Source organism: Eptatretus burgeri, chromosome 12 (assembly GCF_056783735.1).
Source record: "Eptatretus burgeri isolate ZD-2024b chromosome 12, Ebu_testis_v1, whole genome shotgun sequence".
Taxonomy (NCBI): Eukaryota; Metazoa; Chordata; class Myxini; order Myxiniformes; family Myxinidae; genus Eptatretus; species Eptatretus burgeri.
In genome coordinates, this window is record NC_140972.1 from 66,130,797 (window position 1) to 66,148,889 (window position 18,093).

An 18,093-nucleotide genomic window follows, 5' to 3' on the forward strand; every position below is an offset into this window, starting at 1 on the left:
GATAAACCCATTCCAGTGTAACAACCAAGTGGTTCTGCTCAATAGAGCAACTAGTGAGAAGGCTGCTTCAAAAGACTTGGTCCATGCTCAAGCTAAGGGCATGGAAGCCATTATGAAAGCAGAAGAGGTGGTCTCTATTAAGATTGAACCACTGAAGCTGGTAACTTTCTCCTCACAGAAGAAATCAAAACCATCAAGGAAACAGAGTTTAATCAGGATCTATCAAGATGAGACTGCAACTACACGTGTGCTGTGTTTCTATCGAGATGCCGACCCAGTCACAAGACAGATTGCATTTTCCCATGAGTGGACAGACTATCCATCATCCCTGTTTGAGGTTGATCCACGCTTAGCACAGGGGGTTGTAATGCGCAAAGGCAACGAGTCTGATTTCGCTGCAGTGCTAATTGCTGAAGCTGAGCAGGATGTTGTTTTACAGCTGCCATCATTACCACAGAGTGACCTATACACAGTTTATCTGGTAGACACAATGGCATTTGTAAATAAATACCAAAAAATGGGTGCGAAAACATTTGGTGAACTTCCCCAGCTGTATCTTCGCAAGCAGGTGTATCCTGCAGTTGAAACCTGAAATGTGCAACTGTGTCAACATCATTGGTGATCAGTATGATTTTGATGATAGCCATACTTTGAAGGGTGATGAGCAGCAGAGGAGAAACCAGACAGACCAGGCAAGACAATTCTCACCATCCAAGAGTCTAGAAATTCCGGACTGGAATTTATTCATGAAGAATCCAAGAAATAAAGGAAATCTTCAGAACTTCATTGGCACTTCCCTTTGTGAGAGTCCTGAAGCTATTCCGGATGGAGTGACCATCATTCTTGGTAGTATGATGGAAAACAAAGGTCACAATCTTTCCATCACATCAGCATCAAGTTCAGTTCTGGACTTACCTTGTGAAGAACATGAAGAGGCAGACACAAGGATTATTGCTCATCTTGCGTATTGTGTGGAATATCTTGATCACCATCGAGCTGTTGTGCATGCAACAGATACAGACATAATTATGCTGTGTATATATCACTTCTGCTGCTTGAACACATTGCAAGAACTCTGGATACAACGGCAGAATCAATACCTACCTATTCATGAGCTGGTAGAAGTGTTGAGCAAGAAGTACCAGAAAATCCTCTTGATGTCGCAGCTACACTTCTGTGCACATATGTGTTGTGTGGATGTGACACAGTGAGCTACCCATTCAGAAGGGGAAAAGAAGAGGTCAGGTCAGGTATGGGAGCATGTGCCAGAACAGCGCGTCGCTGCGTCCACTTTCCGCCGGTACTCAGGGGCCTCCGTCTGGCCATCCCCCAGGCAGATGCCAGGCCCATCCCCATCTCCTTGAGATGATGGTCAACCTGCTGCAACCATGAGGCACGTGGTCGGCCCACTGGCCTCCCACTCATGAGACTCCCTCGCTGAGAGAATCTGGTGAGCAGGATCAGCGTCAGGAAAACGAGCCACATGTCCATACAGCCGCAGCTGACGCTCACGGACTATGCAGGTAACAAATCTCATCCGAGTCTCTCTCAGCAACCGCTCGTTGGACACAAAATCCGACCAGCGATAGCCAAGGATTCTCCGAAGAGACCTGGTACCAAAGGAATTAAGTCTCCGTCTCAGATCCTTGGTCAAAGTCCAAGTCTCGCACCCATAGAGCAAGACTGGAAGTACCAAGGACCTGAAGACTCAGACTTTCGTCCTCCCGCACAGGTACCGGCAGCGCCACACCCCATGATCCAGTGAATCCATGACTCCCCAGGCCCGACCCAGACGTCTATTGACCTCCGGCTCACAACCTGCGGAGACATGAATATCACTGCCAAGGTAAGTGAATCTCTCCACGACCTCAACATCCTCACCACAAACAGACACAGACAGGACAGCAGCATCCAAGATGTCACCGAAAGCCTGGATCTTAGTTTTGACCCAAGAAATCCGTAATCCCAACGGCTCCGACTCCTCATTCAGCACCTCGAGGGCCCCCAAGAGGATGTCTAAAGTCTCCGCAAAGATGACTGCATCATCTGCAAAATCAAGGTCTGAGATCTTGACATTGCCAAACGATGCACCGCAACTTGCAGTCTCTCCGACATCCTCCCTAGAATCCAGTCCATACAAGTGCTGAAAAGTGTGGGGGCAAGTACACATCCCTGACGAGACTCCAGTAACAACTGGAAATAAGTCAGAGATGGTACCACCACACTTCACAGCACTCTCAGTACCAGAGTAGAGTTCAGACATCAGATCGATCAGTTTCGGTGGCACCCCACGAAGACCAAGAATCCTCCAGAGGACATCCCGATTCACTGAATCGAACGCTTTACAGAGATCAACATAGGCTGCAAGCAGCCCCTGCCGAAAACTCTCGTCTGTGTTCGGTGAGGACACGAAGTGCAAGGATACGGTCAATCGTTGACCTCTTTGGTGTAAAGCCTGACTGCTCTGGACGCTGGTGCTCAAGCAGATGGTGGCAAACCCTATCAAGAATTATCCGAGCAAAGACCTTGCCCGGCACTGAGAGCAGCGTCACCCCTCGGTAGTTTTTGCAGTCTTGGCGATCACCCTTCCCTTTCCAGAGAGGGACAACAAGGCCCCTCTTCCAGTCAGTTGGGATGATGCCTGTGTTCCTGTGAAAAGAAGAGCGGCACAGGTTTCTCTGGGACTGATAGGAAACCTTCCCCACCTTGTTGATTTTGGAAGAGATAGTGAAATGGCAGCAACAGAATGTGTCATTGATGAGGCCAGAGTATACTGGACTGCTCTGCATGGCCAAAAAGGGTTCAGCTGTTTGGATACCCTCAGGCAGCATATGTTTGTCTCTTCAAAATTAGACCTTAGGGTCACTGCCAGCAACAGAAGATGCGTTTTACTTCCTTGTTTTAAGAGCATTGTATCAATTGCTTCTGTATAGACGTGCACATCTCAGTGACCGAGCACTTCCCCCAGCCACAACATTTGGCAGAACCCTTATCAATGGAAAACTGGTCCCAATTCTCATGTCTAAGCCAGCCAAGCCAAACATAGACAAAACGGTGTCTTGCATGTGCAAATTATCCAAATGTCTGAAACGATGTTCATGCAAAAAGGCTGCTGTGCCTTGCTGAGTGACATGCATATGCCTTGGTCAGAGAGGTTCATGTGGTGGAGTTGTTTCAGAGTGACTCTTCCTCTGAAGAGGATGTTTCATGTCACAATATTGTGTTAATCCATTTCTAATTTTATCTTCCTTAAAACCATGGCATGTAAAAGTATGTTCTTGTTCCTGACCCCATTGATAGTCAAGCATTTCTGAGTTACATAAATCTTTTGTTGTTTGACATATAACCTTGTCAATTGAAGGTAGGTTAAATCTACACCAATTGTGATATAGGAAATGAACTCCTCTTTAATATGAGGGGTCATTTGTGTATATAGGTTTAGTGGTTATGATTTTAGGACAATATGAATTACCCCTACCCCCATCCTACATCTTCGCTTTTGCCAACATTTTGTTATCAGAGGGGGCTCGCAAAAGTGTTGACTGTGTTGTTGCGCAAGAGTTTCACCATTGCCAACATTGGTTTTCATATACTCAAAGGGTGTCTCTTTATGAAAATCAACACAAAAATTTTACAGCAGACCGGGCAATTTTTTTTTAATTTTGATCGGTTGGCTCCCGGACTATTGCTTTCCCCTACTGTACATTTTGTGAATAAACCCTTTTTTAATGTGCCACATAACCTTCCTCGCCTTACTTGTTATAAATGTACCCAGCCAGTTTTGTCTTTTCTTTCATTGATCCAGCATGATCTGCACATTAGCTTAGCGGGAAAGTTGTACCCCATTGAATTGCTCTTGTTAGCCAGCGCACACTCACTGTGTCGCTCTGTAATAATCCGAGTGTGCGCTGAGGGCACGTGACCCTAATTGACCGGCGGTCCACAGGTAAGGTATCACGCAAAGGACTGTAACCCTGTCTGGATTGGCCGTGCCGATTGCCATCCGTGGTTGCCGAGCAACCTGCGGTGTGCGTAGTTATGTGTCCGGTGACCTCAGGACTGGTCGTTTGAAAGGGACTAAAGTGCTTCCCCACGTGGCGAGCCTCAAACCCCAAGTCCGCAGCAATACTAATGTTTGCTGATCCACCCTGTGCCCACAGGTAACGCGTAAGAGGAAGGCACGTAGTGTCAACAACAGTAGGACGGGCAGATCTTCACTGCGACGTAGATCGCAGCAAAACCACTCATCTCTTGCTATGGCTCAGGCTAGCGAACTCTTACCATCTCTGGGAGTTGCTGGTAAGTCTTCTTCAATAACGTTATTGTATTAGTATTTTGAGTAATATGTTTACCTCCGCCACTGAAGGTTGACGGAGTTGTGTTTTCACCCCTGTTTGTCCGTGAGCAGGGTATCTCAAAAGATTATGGATGAATCGGACAAAACTTGGTGGACAGGTTGAGTGTGTGACAGGGACGAATTCCTTAGATTTTAGTGACTATCCTGATCCGGATACGAAAGTTTTTTTACAGTGATTTTTCACCATTGAGAAATAGGGGCAAAAACGATATATGTAGCAGAATATCTCAAAAATTTATGGACGGATATGGACAAAACTTATGGAGAGGTTGGGTGTGTGACAGACCAATTAATTCGATTTTGGAGAATGTCGGATCCGAGAATTTTTTTGATTCTTAAAGTGATTCTTCACCATTGAGACAGGACCAACAACTATACAGAGCACGATATCTCAAAAAGTTGTGGACAGATTCAGACGGTACTTTTGTGGATGAGTTGGGTAGGTGACAAGAACAATCCGTTTATAGGTTGGATCTGCATCCCAACTTTTACCAAAATATCGGTGGGCAACAAAACGTAAACTATTCAGTCTGCCGGAGGTATGCGCTCCACAGAGTGCTGTTCTAGTTTGCTATTTTATTTTAATGAATGTGTATTCATCCATTACTTCTGAGATTGTGTTCTGCATTGAACTGATGTCGGTGGATTGTTCTTATTTTTCAGGAAGCAATGGATGAATATCAATGGGTATTCATTTGGAATGGTATTCATCCATTGATTTTTTACAGTGAGTCTCTCGTTTTTGAGGAGCTCTCTTGTGCATTGCCCTCATCATTTTTTGCAGCATAATTGATCGAGCCTGCATCATAACAGCATTATTGATCGAGCCTGGAAATATTGTAACTCTATTTGTGTTTATCAAAACTTTTAAAAAACACAACAGGTGACCTTCGTATAACGTGGGGAATGCGTTCCTGCGAAACGCCGTGTTATCCGAAAACGTGTTATTGGGCAATATTTAACATGTAAAAATGGAGGTTATGTTCCAAATGGGGAAGATAGCAACCTTTTAAGGTTGAAGACTTACTGTCGTGGCCAAAAATATTGGCATCCTTGCACTTTTTTTTCAAATATTTCACCATTTCTTCCAGAAAATTGTTGAAATAACAAAAATCTTTTGGGATCCACAAATGTGTTTCTTTGGTTTTCAGTGGAACAAAACAAAAAAAAAAGCTGAAAAAATGACAATCTAAGCCAATTCCACAATAAGCATGGAGAAAAGAAAGAAAACCAGAGAATTGTCCAAGGTGGTCAAACACAAGATTGCAGCCAAACAAGGACAATCTCAAGGTTACAAATCCATCTCCAGAAATCTTGATGTTCCTGTGTCCACCGTATTCAATGTTATCAGGAAGTTTAAGGCCCATGTCACTGTAGCCATCCTTCCTGGACGTGGTCGCAAGAGAAAACGTGATCGAAGATTGTAGCGAAAGATTGTTTGAGTGGTGGAGAAAATACCTCGATCAACTGCCAAACAGATTCAAGCTGACCTTCAGACACAAGGTACGATAGTTTCAACTCACACCATTCGTTGCCAACTCAATGAAAGGGGGTTCTATGGGAGGAGACCCAGGAGGACCCTGCTGTTGAGAGAGACAGAGACAGAGACAGAGACAGAGACAGAGACAGAGACAGAGACAGAGGCAGAGGCAGAGACAGAGACAGAGACAGAGACAGCTCGCTCTGAATGGTGTGGCATCGCCGCTCAGAATGATGTAGTGCAGTTATTATTGGTTCACGAAAAATATAAGTGACCACTATATTCGTTATTGTTGTGTGTCTGTTTGTCTGGCCCGAGCATAGCTCCGTGGGTTTTGATCCGATCCTGATGAAATTTTGGTGGGAGGTTTATATCATTATCTAGTTGTTTTCCTGAAAATGGGCGTGGTCCGCCCATTATGGGCGGAGCCACACCCAAAAAACGTGTTTTTAGGGGGTAGCCGATTTCAATTTGCATCTTCTAGGGGTTTTGTCAAATCTGATGGGTTTCGGTATTTGGTTAGCCCAATGGCACCTGCATAGCCCCACGGAGCTCGATTTTTCATTTTCGTCACGAACTTAGAAAATTGCGATTTTGACATAAAAATCCATCTCCTCCGAAGGGTTGTCAAATCTGACAGGGGTTTCGGTATTTGGTTAGCCCAATGACACCTGCATAGCCCCACGGAGCTCTTTTTTTTTTTTTCATTTTAGTCACAAGGTCATGAACTTAGAAAATTTCGAATTTGACATAAAAATCAGACGACCGCCCAAACTTTGAGAGCTGGGATGACAATATTTTTTATGCATAATCTTGAGGTCATTCCCCACCTAAAGTCTTGAAACCATTTTGCTCTATCTCGAACACCTTGCCCGTGGCGCCCCCTTCAAGTTTGTTTTTACGCTGATTTCATCAAAGTATGGATAATCCGAGGAGTGTGAAATGCCATATAGCCTATATGACGTTATATTGTTCCTGGAATGTTCCAGAGGAAGTTTTGCACCAAAGGTCATAATCCTTGACCTTTGACCTTTAAAGTTCACAGAGGTCAAATTTTCAAAGTTGTGGGAATCGAACCGGGTTTTCGACTTTCTTCGACGAACTAACTGCATTAAGCGAAAGCACGTATCCTGTTTCCTTATTTTAATGTCCACAACATTGTTTTGGGACCTTTAAAATTTATGCAAAGGTCAAATTTTAAAAGTTGTTGTACGAAACCGGGTTTTCGACATTTTGCAGCTAATATATTACCTGTTACTCGTACCACATCATGTTGATCATTTTTATAACCTGGTCAAACATTATCACATTGTCTCATCCTTGACTTCTGAAACAATCTCCATAGTCAAATACCGCTCGTGAACCATCGTCGTCTTCAGACTTATTATTATTGTTGTTGTTGAATTAAATCTGTGCCTTCGAGAAAATGTGTTATCAGAGCACGCGTTATACAAGAGTCACCTGTATTTTGTTCTCCACTGGCCAACGCACTTATTCGGGTCACTCTCAGCATAGAACTTTAACAGCTTTTCACGTTGCTTCTTAATGTCATATATTGTTGAAGAACATGTTTTTGTTTGTTGCACCCTGATCTATTCACTGAGCTTTTGCCTGTTACACTCTGAGCTCTTCCATGAGCCTTGACTATGCATGCAAAAAAAACAGCTAAATATTTGTATCTCAGACAATTTGTATGAAATTGATTACGCAAGTGTGCCAAGTGTTGTCTCTTTCTTTTTTGAGACGTCATTATAAAAGTCAATGTACTAGTGCAGTACTTGGTCTTTTCTCTCGGCATTTACTTGAGCAAATGTAATCGCACTCAAAAATAATATCTGGAGAGCAATATTGAAGAGTGCTCACTTACAAAAAAAAATTCAAGAGTGATTTAAGTGAGCTTTTGCAGATTTTATAAACATGAGAGTATGCTATTGACCCATTGCTCTGCACTAAGAATGGGTATTCATTCATTGCTTCCCGAGCCATGATCTGTATCGGAATTGTGATTGACATCAATGCAACCAGCTGCCATATCCACAACAGTACAGCACTTTTATCTAATCGGCAACCTTTATTTTCATGTACTGGTGCCATGAGTTTCTCTTGCAAAAGATAGAGCATGAGCTTTTGACATCTACAAATGGGACAGGTGGCAGAGCTTCGCCCTTTGAAGAACTGTATGTGCCACATGATATTGCATTCACTGATACAGTATCATGAGCATCATTTGTACCTCATCGGCTCCGATTCTACCCGAGATCACTCAGAATTTTGACAACTTGAATGCATTTCCATTAGCACAGAGCTTACCTGCTTCTCTCAATTGGACAGTATTTATTTTTGGGCTAACTCTCGGTTCAAGGATGATAATCTTCCATGGTGATTTTATCTATGGGTCCAAAGATGATTGATGAGGCTGATCCAGGATCGGCAGACTGTCGCAATTTTGGCACGTGTTTCTGAGTTGTAAGGGTGGTACTGTGTTTTGGTCCGGTTCATGGTGTGCTGTTTCTGCGACAACCGCTTTCTATCCCCGTTGGTTTTGCAGAGTTTCGAAGTACTGAGATCCTTATATCAGACTCTTCCTCCATTTGATGTGGTCCTGGGCAATAGTCTCCCACAAATTAGTGTTGACGTAACATTTCTTTCAGTTGGCTTTGAGGACATCCTGGAAGCACTTTCTCTGCCCTCCTCTTGATTGTTCACCTTGACTAAGCTGGGAAAATTAAAATTTGTTTTGGCAGAATGGAGTCAGCCATCTGGATGATGTGGCTGGCCCAACAAAGTTTGTCGGATGATCATCGCCTCGATGCTCGTAGTATTTGCTTGTTGGAGGACACTAATGTTTGTGCATCTGTCTTCCCACTGTATTTGTCAGGTCTTCCACAGGCAGCATTGATAATAATACTTATGTCGTGTTTTGAGGTGTCTCCTATATAGGACCCACATCACAGCTCTGTAGAGTGGGGTGGGGATCATAACTATTTCATAAAGAATGAGCTTACTTTCCGGTCTGTGTTGCAATCGTTGAACACCTGTTTCCTTCGGTGACCGAAGGCTGCACTTGCACGTTTAAGGTGATATTGGATTTCTTTGTCGATATCAATCTTTTGTGAGAGAACTTCTGAGGTGTGGGGCATACTCGATGTTCTCTGGAGTTTCACAATGTCTCAGAATTGCCGGAGCTGGAGACTGCTCATTGAGAACTTGCTCATGGAAGACCTTCGTCTTCTGAATATTAAGCAACAGTTCCATTTTCTTGATTGCCACAGTAAAGATTGTTGATGATTGCCTGAAGATCTGTTTCTGAGTGAGTTCACACTACAACATCATCAGCATACTGAAGCTTGATGATTAAAGTCAGGGTGGATTTTGTTCTGTATCGGAGTCTCCTGAGGTTGAACAGCTTACCATCCATTCAGTAATTCAGCTCCACTCCAACTGGGAACTCATCGGTGTTGACCTCAAATGGGTCTGTAATGGATCAATTACTGAAAACTGGCAAAGAATGGTGACAAGTTTTGGTGGACATTCATGTATCATAAAAATCTTCTGCAGGACTTCTCAGTTAATCAAGTCAACATCATTCACGAGGTCAAATAAGGCAATGAAGAGGGGTATATATTGTTCCTGTCTTTATTTTTTTTTTTCGTTTTCTTTTTTTTTCTGCAGCTGGTGAGCAGTGAAGATCACATCAGTTGTGCCTCCTAATGGACTAAACCCATACTGTGATTCTGGGAAGAGTTCTTCAGCAAGTGACAGGAAATTAAGCTCATGGTTTATCAAGGGGGAAGGGGATTCAAAAGGGTTCTCGGCCACTACAGGAAAGATGATTGCGGCAACGTGGTGGTCCTTATGTAATTTCCATGGGTCGACGTGCCTCCTTTCTTGAAGATTGTCACGATAATGATGTCTGAGGGAGGTCATCTTGGATTTCCTCCTCATTCTCGATCTTTAAGATGAGGATGTGGAGCTATGATGTGAGCTTCTCTCCACCCTGTGTGAAGATTATGGTGGTGATTCCATACACTGCAGATGCTTTGTTTTTTTTTTTTTCATCTGTTTGATGGTTTTCCTCACCTCGTCAAGGCTTGCAAGGATTCTGAACTTGTCTTTGACCGTGTTGTGCGAAGGAGTTGAGAACACTCCAATCGACAAGGTCTGCAAAATGCTCCTTCCAATGCAATGGACAGCTTCCCTCTCCTTTATCAGATCGCTTCCATCCTTAAGTCTTAAGGGGATTAGTCCTTGGGTACTTGGACCATAAAAAGCTTTGGTAGCACTGAAAAAGCCATGAATATTGTTGATGTTGAATTTCTTCTTCTTGTCTACCTTTCATCTGTTCTTCATGCACTGTGTTCTCCTTTGGACCTCTTCGGTTTCTTTTTCTTGGAATCGATTTTGTTCTGCCAAGCACAGTGGGCTCTATACTTTGATCTGTCAATTGTTGGATCTCTTGATCATTCTCATCAAACCAGTCTTGATGTTTTCTGGTGGAGGATCCAAGTGTCTCTTGGCCAGTGCTCATAATGGTGGATTTGAGGGCACTCAAAGCACTGCCGATGCTCTCCCACTGTCGTTGGTTAGAGTTTGCCAGTTTAATTGAGGAAATTGCCGAGGTGATCTCGTGTCATTGTGTCCTTAAATCTTTTGATGTTGATCTTGCCTTGGAATTACTTTTGCTGCAGTCGGCGTTTAAGGGCCAATTTGATAGACATGACTGAGCGGATTATTTAGTGATCAGTCCAGCAGTCATAACTTCCCATCATAGCCCAGGTGATGCGCACATATTTGCGATCTATGGACCTGAACAATGAGATAATCGAGTGCAAATGCTTGGATTGTGGATGCTGCCATGATGTATTATGTTTGTTTATCTTGTGAAGCAGAATGCTGGTGATGATCAGTCCATGATCTGCACATTTGGTCCAAAGGAGGGTGCCATTGATGTTAACCTTTCCCATTTCTTCTGTGCTGATGGTTCCGTTCCAGAGGTTCAAGTCTCTTCTGACTGGTGTTAAAACCACCAAAAAGTCTGTTTCCCTTCAATGTCAGAAAATATTTGATCAAGATCAGCGCAAAAATTCCTCCTTGGCTTCATTGTCAGAATCAAGAGTCTGGGCAGACACGTTGATAACGGTGGCATATTGGCTCACCAGCCACCACCATTTTGAGGCAAAGTCATGAGGTGCTCATTGATTCTGATAGGAAACTCATGCAGTTTGTTTACAGTTAATTATTGATGGCAAAACCAACTCCATGGAGCTGCTGATGTTCCTCCTGTTTTCCTTCTAGAAGAGGATATAGCCACCTCGTTCGTTGAGCTGCCCCGCTCCCGCTCATTGGGCTTGTTCAGGACAGCAATATCAATATCGTATCACCTGAGTTCTCCAGCTACAGTTGCCGTCTGGTGCTCTGGGCTTTCACTATTCGAGTTTTCCATAAGGGTCTGGGTATTCCAGGTTGCAAAAATTACTTTGTGATTTCACTGTTTTTGACCACAGTGATGGTGATCCTACTGGACTTGGTTTTCCAGCCATGACATAATGCAACCAGCTATATTTAGGGCACCTTTTATAAACCCCTTCTCTTGTAGGTAAGCAGAGTGGATCCAAAAGAGGGCTTCTTGGTCTCCATTACAGCTGCTGAAAGGCACTCCTGTTCATCCAAGTGCTGGACAGACCTTCTTGCAATGCCACCTTCGTGCCAGATCCTGATTAGGGGCTTCCACATCTCACAAATCGATGCACCTGACGTAACTAGTTGATCGCCAAATAGTTTGAAACAATGTGCGGAGATGTGTTCATGGAAGACACCTGTGCATGATTTATTTGTCATGAAAAAGCCGTTTCATACCAGCTTCCACATGGTACTTGACAGAACGGGACTGTGATCCAATGTCAAGGAGACCAAGGCAATTGGAGATCGCATTCTGCTACAGCCTTCGTCCACCCAAACAGCCGTTAAGATTAAATCTCTTCTTTCACTTTTTCCACCATTAAGATCTTACAATCACTGACTTGGGGTTAAGTAGATTTATTATAATTATGGCCTATACTTGTTAAATATGGCCCATATTGCAACACTGTCAAATGGGATATTTGTTTTTTTTTTGTTTTCTTTTGTTCATAGCATTAAAAAAAATATCAGGCTCAAGCCTTAAGGGGGCTACGGGGGTTATCCCCCAAAATGGGTATTTGCTTTCTTCTCAGAAACTACATATGCAATTCCGATGAAACTTGACCACAATCTTCATCACCCATGATACACCAAAGTTTGTTCACGGCATTAAAAAAAAAAAATCGGGGTCTGAGGGCCTCCACGGATAGTTTATGGGGGGGGGGGATTGATCCCCCAAAATAGATATTTGCTTTCTTCTCAGAAAATACACATGCAATTTTGATGAAACTTAATTACAACCTTCATCACCCATGATGTTACCAAAGTTTGTTCACACCATTAAAAACAATTGGGGTATTAAGGAGTTTACGGGGGAAGTTGCCCCCCAAAAGAGGTATTGCTATATATAACATTGGTACATTTTGCTAATTCTGTCCCACGTTGACTTCCTCCTCAGTATCATTAGTCTACCAGGTGAGCGCCCAGGGGTATTGCCCCTGTTTTTAACTATGACACTTCATTTTGGAGGAAGTAACTCCCACTTTATTTAAGGGTTTACTGTGCAGTATTTAAAATGCAATACTGTTGGACCCTGCTATTTGTGGGGGATACTTACCTGTTAAATGCCGCGAAGGTTGAATCCGCAAACGTTGGGGCATTATTTCAATGGGAAAAGGGGTATAGGTTCCCAGTGGTTTGTGATTCATCAGGGGGAAATTAAAAATCCCACAAAAAAAACTAGAAGGGCACTCGGTTGAGCGCATACCCCTGCCACACAATGCCTTATCCATGAGAACATATCGGGTCCAATACATTTTTTAAAATCATGTCATATTGTTACGAATTTGGAAGCCTTGTGCACACAGACAGACAGCAATCCCCAAGTTTAATTATCTCTAAGTATGTGTTTATAGTTAGGGTCCCTTACATGTGTGCTGCGGAGTTTCTTTTACAACAAATCTCCCTCACTTCACTTCGCACACCGACGCCATTGCCCACGTGCGTTCGACCACGGAAGTGGGCGTAGATTTCCATCGCCTCAGATCGAGACTCCGCCCACAAAGGCAGGGGCGTGCCCCTTGTCCAATCACGCACAGAGGGCGACTTTCCCACGACACCCCGGCCAATGAGGGTTGAGATGGCCACAGCGGGCTACTTTCCCACGACACCCCGGCCAATGAGGGTTGAGATGGCCACAGAGAGCGACTTTCCCATGACACCCCGGCCAATGAGGGTTGAGATGGCCACAGAGGGCGACTTTCCCACGACACCCCGGCCAGTGAGGGTGGAGACCGCCTCAGATGGCGATTTTTCTCACCCCGGACAAGAAAGATATAAAAGGAACGCCAGGCTGGGGAGGTTGGGCGTCATGGGTCTTGGTGCTGGCTGGTTCGTCCGGTCCTGGGTCATCGTCGTCTCTGATCTTCTCCTTGGCCTTGGTTGATTGGTGCATGGCCGGTTGGAGAGCGCGGTACCTGGTGCTTGGAGCGGCATCGTGTTGCGGGTTCGAGTCCTGCCGAGCCGGATCGTCAAGGGCCGCACGTGGCGGGAAGGTCCAAGCTAGCATCCTTACCTCCAGCTCACCTTCCCTCCGAGATGGGGGTATCAATAAATGCCATGGCCATCATTTATTTTGGGGGGTGGACGTGTCTGTGTGTGGGCCCATCTTCAAGTAGAATTGTGTATGTGCTTTCTTTTGCTCATTGTATATTACATTCTTTAATCCTGGTGTTGGCGCAGTGGTTAGGGCAGTGGCTTGGGATCAAAAGGTCCTGAGTTCAAGCCCCGTTGGGCCACTGAATTAATACACCAGGGGGTTGACTCAGCCTGTCATCCTTCCGAGGTCGGCGAAGTGAGTACCAGTGTACTGGGCTGGTGTATACCCCGGTTAAAATAGGTGTACCATATCCCTGTGTCGTAAGAGGCGACCAGGGTTGCGTCAGGAAGGGCATCCGGCGTAAAACATGTGCCAAATCACTATGCGGATCATCCGGATGATCCGCTGTGGCGACCCCTAACAGGAGCAGCCGAAAGAAGAAGAAGAAGATTGTATATTACATTCTTTATTCGGATAACTCTGCTCTTTGTGTGCTTCCCTCCCCGATTATTGTTATAAATAAATATCCCTTTTGTTGAATGTACCAGCTCGTTTCTGTGTTTCTTTTATTGGCTGAGCATGCTGTGTATTGAGAGATGGCGAGGGGAAATTGTTCATTTGGTTCGGCGCGGCTTTGGTAACTCCGCTCGGTTACGCCGGATCCGAGCCGTTACCTGCGACTCGGATCGGACAGAGTCGGTCGAGGGTGTGGTTCCCCGGTAGTTAGACTGCATGGGTATTTAGGTATATTGAAATTGGCAATTGACCCTACCACACGTCGTCGACCTATTGGCTCTCTTCGGTCCGATAAGGGACCCGTGACCTTTCGGATTTATCTGAAAGGTACGACCTAAATTCCGGGTGTTCGGTGGATCTGACTCTACTGCTCCCCCTCGCGGTCGTGCTCGCCACGAAACCCGGCACCACAACAATATATCGTTTTTGGCTCAATGGTGAAGAATCACTTTAAAAATTAAATAATTATCGTATTAGGATTTTCACCAAAATCTAATCAATTTGTCCCTGTCACACATCCAACCTGTCCACCCAGTCTCGTCCGAATCCATCCACAACTTTTTGAGATATCCTGCACACAAACAGCCAGAAAGGGGTAAAAACATAACCTCCTTTTGTGGCGGAGGTAAAAATCGCGAATCCGTGAAGTACAGGGCCGCAGATGTAGAAGCAGGTCACATTTTATCGTTCGCAATAGTGGGGTCCGAGAGTATTGTCATAGTATCCTGATAATACCATGCACCGATACTTTTCACTGCAAGAAAAGGCCGACATGACTTCCAACTCCCATTGTTATCGACAAGGTATGTGTTGAAAAGTCTTCTCTGCTATTCCTTTATGCCAGAACATTTCTAGTAGTATTTCTAAATGGTTCTCAAGTAGACTATTGAGCCCCTTATGGACCAGGTGATAGCTCGGCAGTCTGTTTGAGCCCATGTTGGTACGTTGCGAATCTGGAATTTTTTTTCTTTGTTTATTTTTTTTCTTTGTTTTATTTTTTTTTTCTTCCTCTGATAGGGGAGAGCTCCTCCGGTTCTTGTGTGTGCGCCAGAACTGCACCATCATCTTTTAGCTTCTCTTCAATAAATTGTAAGGCGTGAAAGGCTCCTGGTTTGTTTGGTTTTCTTTTTTGGGGGGGGTGGGGGGGTGAGGTTAATTATCATTTTATTTGAACCGTTTGTCGCAGCAATTTTCTTGAAGCTACTGTTCTTTATTATCCTCCAAACAAGTTAGCCATCCCTTAGGATTCCCAAGCCTCCTTTTCAGGATTTCAGAATAGGAGAATGTGATTCTGTGTCTGTGTCTGTGTCTATGTCTGTGTTTTCTCCTTACGAACACACACACACACACACACACACACACACACACACACACACACACACACACACACACACACACACACACACACACACACACACACACACACACACACACAATCAAAACTCACCCTCAGATAGTGTCCAGGTTTTGTCAGAGCTGAGTAACAGATCAGAGCCCCAGCTACTGGCATAGCGGTGTGCGGCCAAAAGCTCAGGGCTCTGATTGGTTCAACCGTGACGTGATTACGGTTGAACCAATCCGCGTCTACCTTACTGAGACCTGTGTGTAAAGCACACGCCTTCACTTCCTTCTTCACTTGCTGCTATTTTTACCCTGAAGAGTGCAGCATGAAAAGCTTCGGTCACTATTATGTCGTGTTTTTTTGTATCCATATATATACGGTGTCCCAAAAAATATATACAACTTTTAAAATGCTTCATTTGATCCTAAAAAAGCAGTAATTTTGTCACTAATGCTTCATTTCCTGTTGCAGAGACCCTGAAGTTTATTTTGATACCAAGCAAGCGCCAGAAAAATGCCAAGACTGACCGTACAACAACGGACGAAAATTGTTGAACTTTGGCACCAGACGAAAAGTGTCATACAGGTGCAACGTCTTTACTCGAGACATTTCGGTATCCACTTGCGCCATGCACCAAACCTTTGGACAATAAAGTGCACCATCGCAACGTTTACCAATGTGGGAACCATCTGTGACCTTCACAAGGGTCAGGTCAGGTCAGGTATGGGAGCATGTGCCAGAACAGCACGTCGCTGCGTCCACTTTCCGCCGTTACTCCAGGTGCCTCCGTCTGGCCTTCCCCCAGGCAGATGTCAGGCCCATCCCCATCTCCTTGAGATGCTGGTCAACCTGCTGCAACCAGGAGGCACGTGGTCGGTCCATTGGCCTCCTCCACTCACGAGACTCCCTCGCTGAGAGAATCTGGTGAGCAGGATCAGAGTCAGGAAAATGAGCCACATGTCCATACAGCCGCAATTGACGCTCACGGACCATGCAGGTAACAAATCTCATCCGAGTCTCTCTCTCAGCAACCGCTCGTTGGACACAAAATCTGACCAGCGATAGCCAAGGATTCTCCGAAGAGACCTGGTACCAAAGGAATTAAGTCTCCATCTCAGATCCTTGGTCAGAGTCCAAGTCTCGCATCCATAGAGTAAGACTGGAAGCACCAAGGACCTGAAGACTCGGACTTTCGTTCTCCCGCACAGGGACGGCAGCGCCATACCCCATGATCCAGTGAATCCATGACTCCCCAGGCCTGAGCCAGACGTCTATTGACCTCTGACTCACAGCCAGCAGAGACATGAATATCACTGCCAAGGTAAGTGAATCTCTCCACGACCTCAACATCCTCACCACAAACAGACACAAACAGGACAGCAGCATCCAATATGTCACCGAAAGCCTGGATCTTAGTTTTGACCCAAGAAACCCGTAATCCCAGCGGCTTTGACTCCTCATTCAGCACCTCGAGGGCCCCCAAAAGGAGATCTAAACTCTCCGCAAAGATGACTGCATCATCTGCGAAATCAAGGTCCGAGATCTTGAGATTCCCAAACGATGCACCGCAGCTTGATCTCTCCGACATCCTCCCTAAAATCCAGTCCATACAAGTGCTGACAAGTGTGGGGGCCAGTACACACCCCTGACGAACTCCAGTAACAACTGGAAATAAGTCAGAGATGGTACCACCACACTTCACAGCACTCTCAGTACCAGAGTAGAGTTCAGACATCAGATCGATCAGTTTTGGTGGCACCCCACGAAGACCAAGAATCCTCCAGAGGGCATCCCGATTCACTGAATCGAACGCTTTACAGAGATCAACATAGGCTGCAAGCAGCCCCTACCAAAACTCTCGTCTGCGTTCGGTGAGGACACGAAGAGCAAGGATACGGTTAATCGTTGACCTCTTTGGTGTAAAACCTGACTGCTCTGGATGCTGGTGCTCAAGTGAAGGTGGACCACTGTTGATTGGAGGGTCAGCAACAGGGATTGTAACACCCTTGACGTCCAACTCGACAGCTGGGGGATCAGCCTGGTACAACCGCTCAAAGTAACCGGCCCAGCGGGCCTTCACTTCAGACTCCTCTGTCAAGAGCCTACCACTCTCTGCTCTAACTGCAGTGCTCCGAGGGATGGGCTTGGATGAACGCAATGCGCGAATTCCCTGTAAGCGGGACGAGAATCACCTGTCCACAGGTGATGCTCTATCCCCTCACAGATTCCTCGCACATAGGCCTCCTTGTCCACCCTTAGTGCACGTACAGTTTTACGCCTCAGCTCCCTGAAAAGCTCAGCTCTGCCATTCAACCTGACCCTGCGACTCTGGTCAATGGTATCCAGTGTCCCTTGAGAGACAAAATTCTTCTTTGCCCAGCGGTGAGTTCCAAGACATCTACCAGCAACATCAATGACGGTGGTCTTGAAGGCACTCCACAACTCTTCAGGACCCCCCCCCCCAAAGCACCCAGGCACCCCAAATGTCCACTCAGCCTGTTCACAAACTCCTCAGCTGCTCTCTCATCCTTGAGCTTGCCAACATGCAGCCGAGGCTGGGGGATGGTACCATTCTCCAGGATTTAAGGTGCAGCTTTGGAGTTGCTACAACAAGCCTGTGGTCAGTATTGAGGAACTGAGCACTCTGGTAGAACCTGCAGTTCTGGATCATCCTCCAGCGA

At 45.3% G+C, this 18,093-nt stretch overlaps 1 protein-coding gene across 3 annotated transcripts in view; it reads left to right on the top strand.

Annotated features, from left to right (window-relative positions):
* RNF4 (ring finger protein 4) overlaps window positions 1-18,093 on the top strand; it is a 53,541-nt gene that overhangs the window by 14,263 nt on the left and 21,185 nt on the right. For all 3 annotated transcript variants that reach the window (XM_085848323.1, XM_085848321.1, XM_085848322.1), the window contains exon 2: window positions 4,161-4,299. In XM_085848323.1, the coding sequence (XP_085704449.1) occupies window positions 4,257-4,299 (43 nt within the window). In that variant the 5' untranslated portion in view covers window positions 4,161-4,256. The remainder of the gene's footprint in view (window positions 1-4,160; window positions 4,300-18,093) is intronic.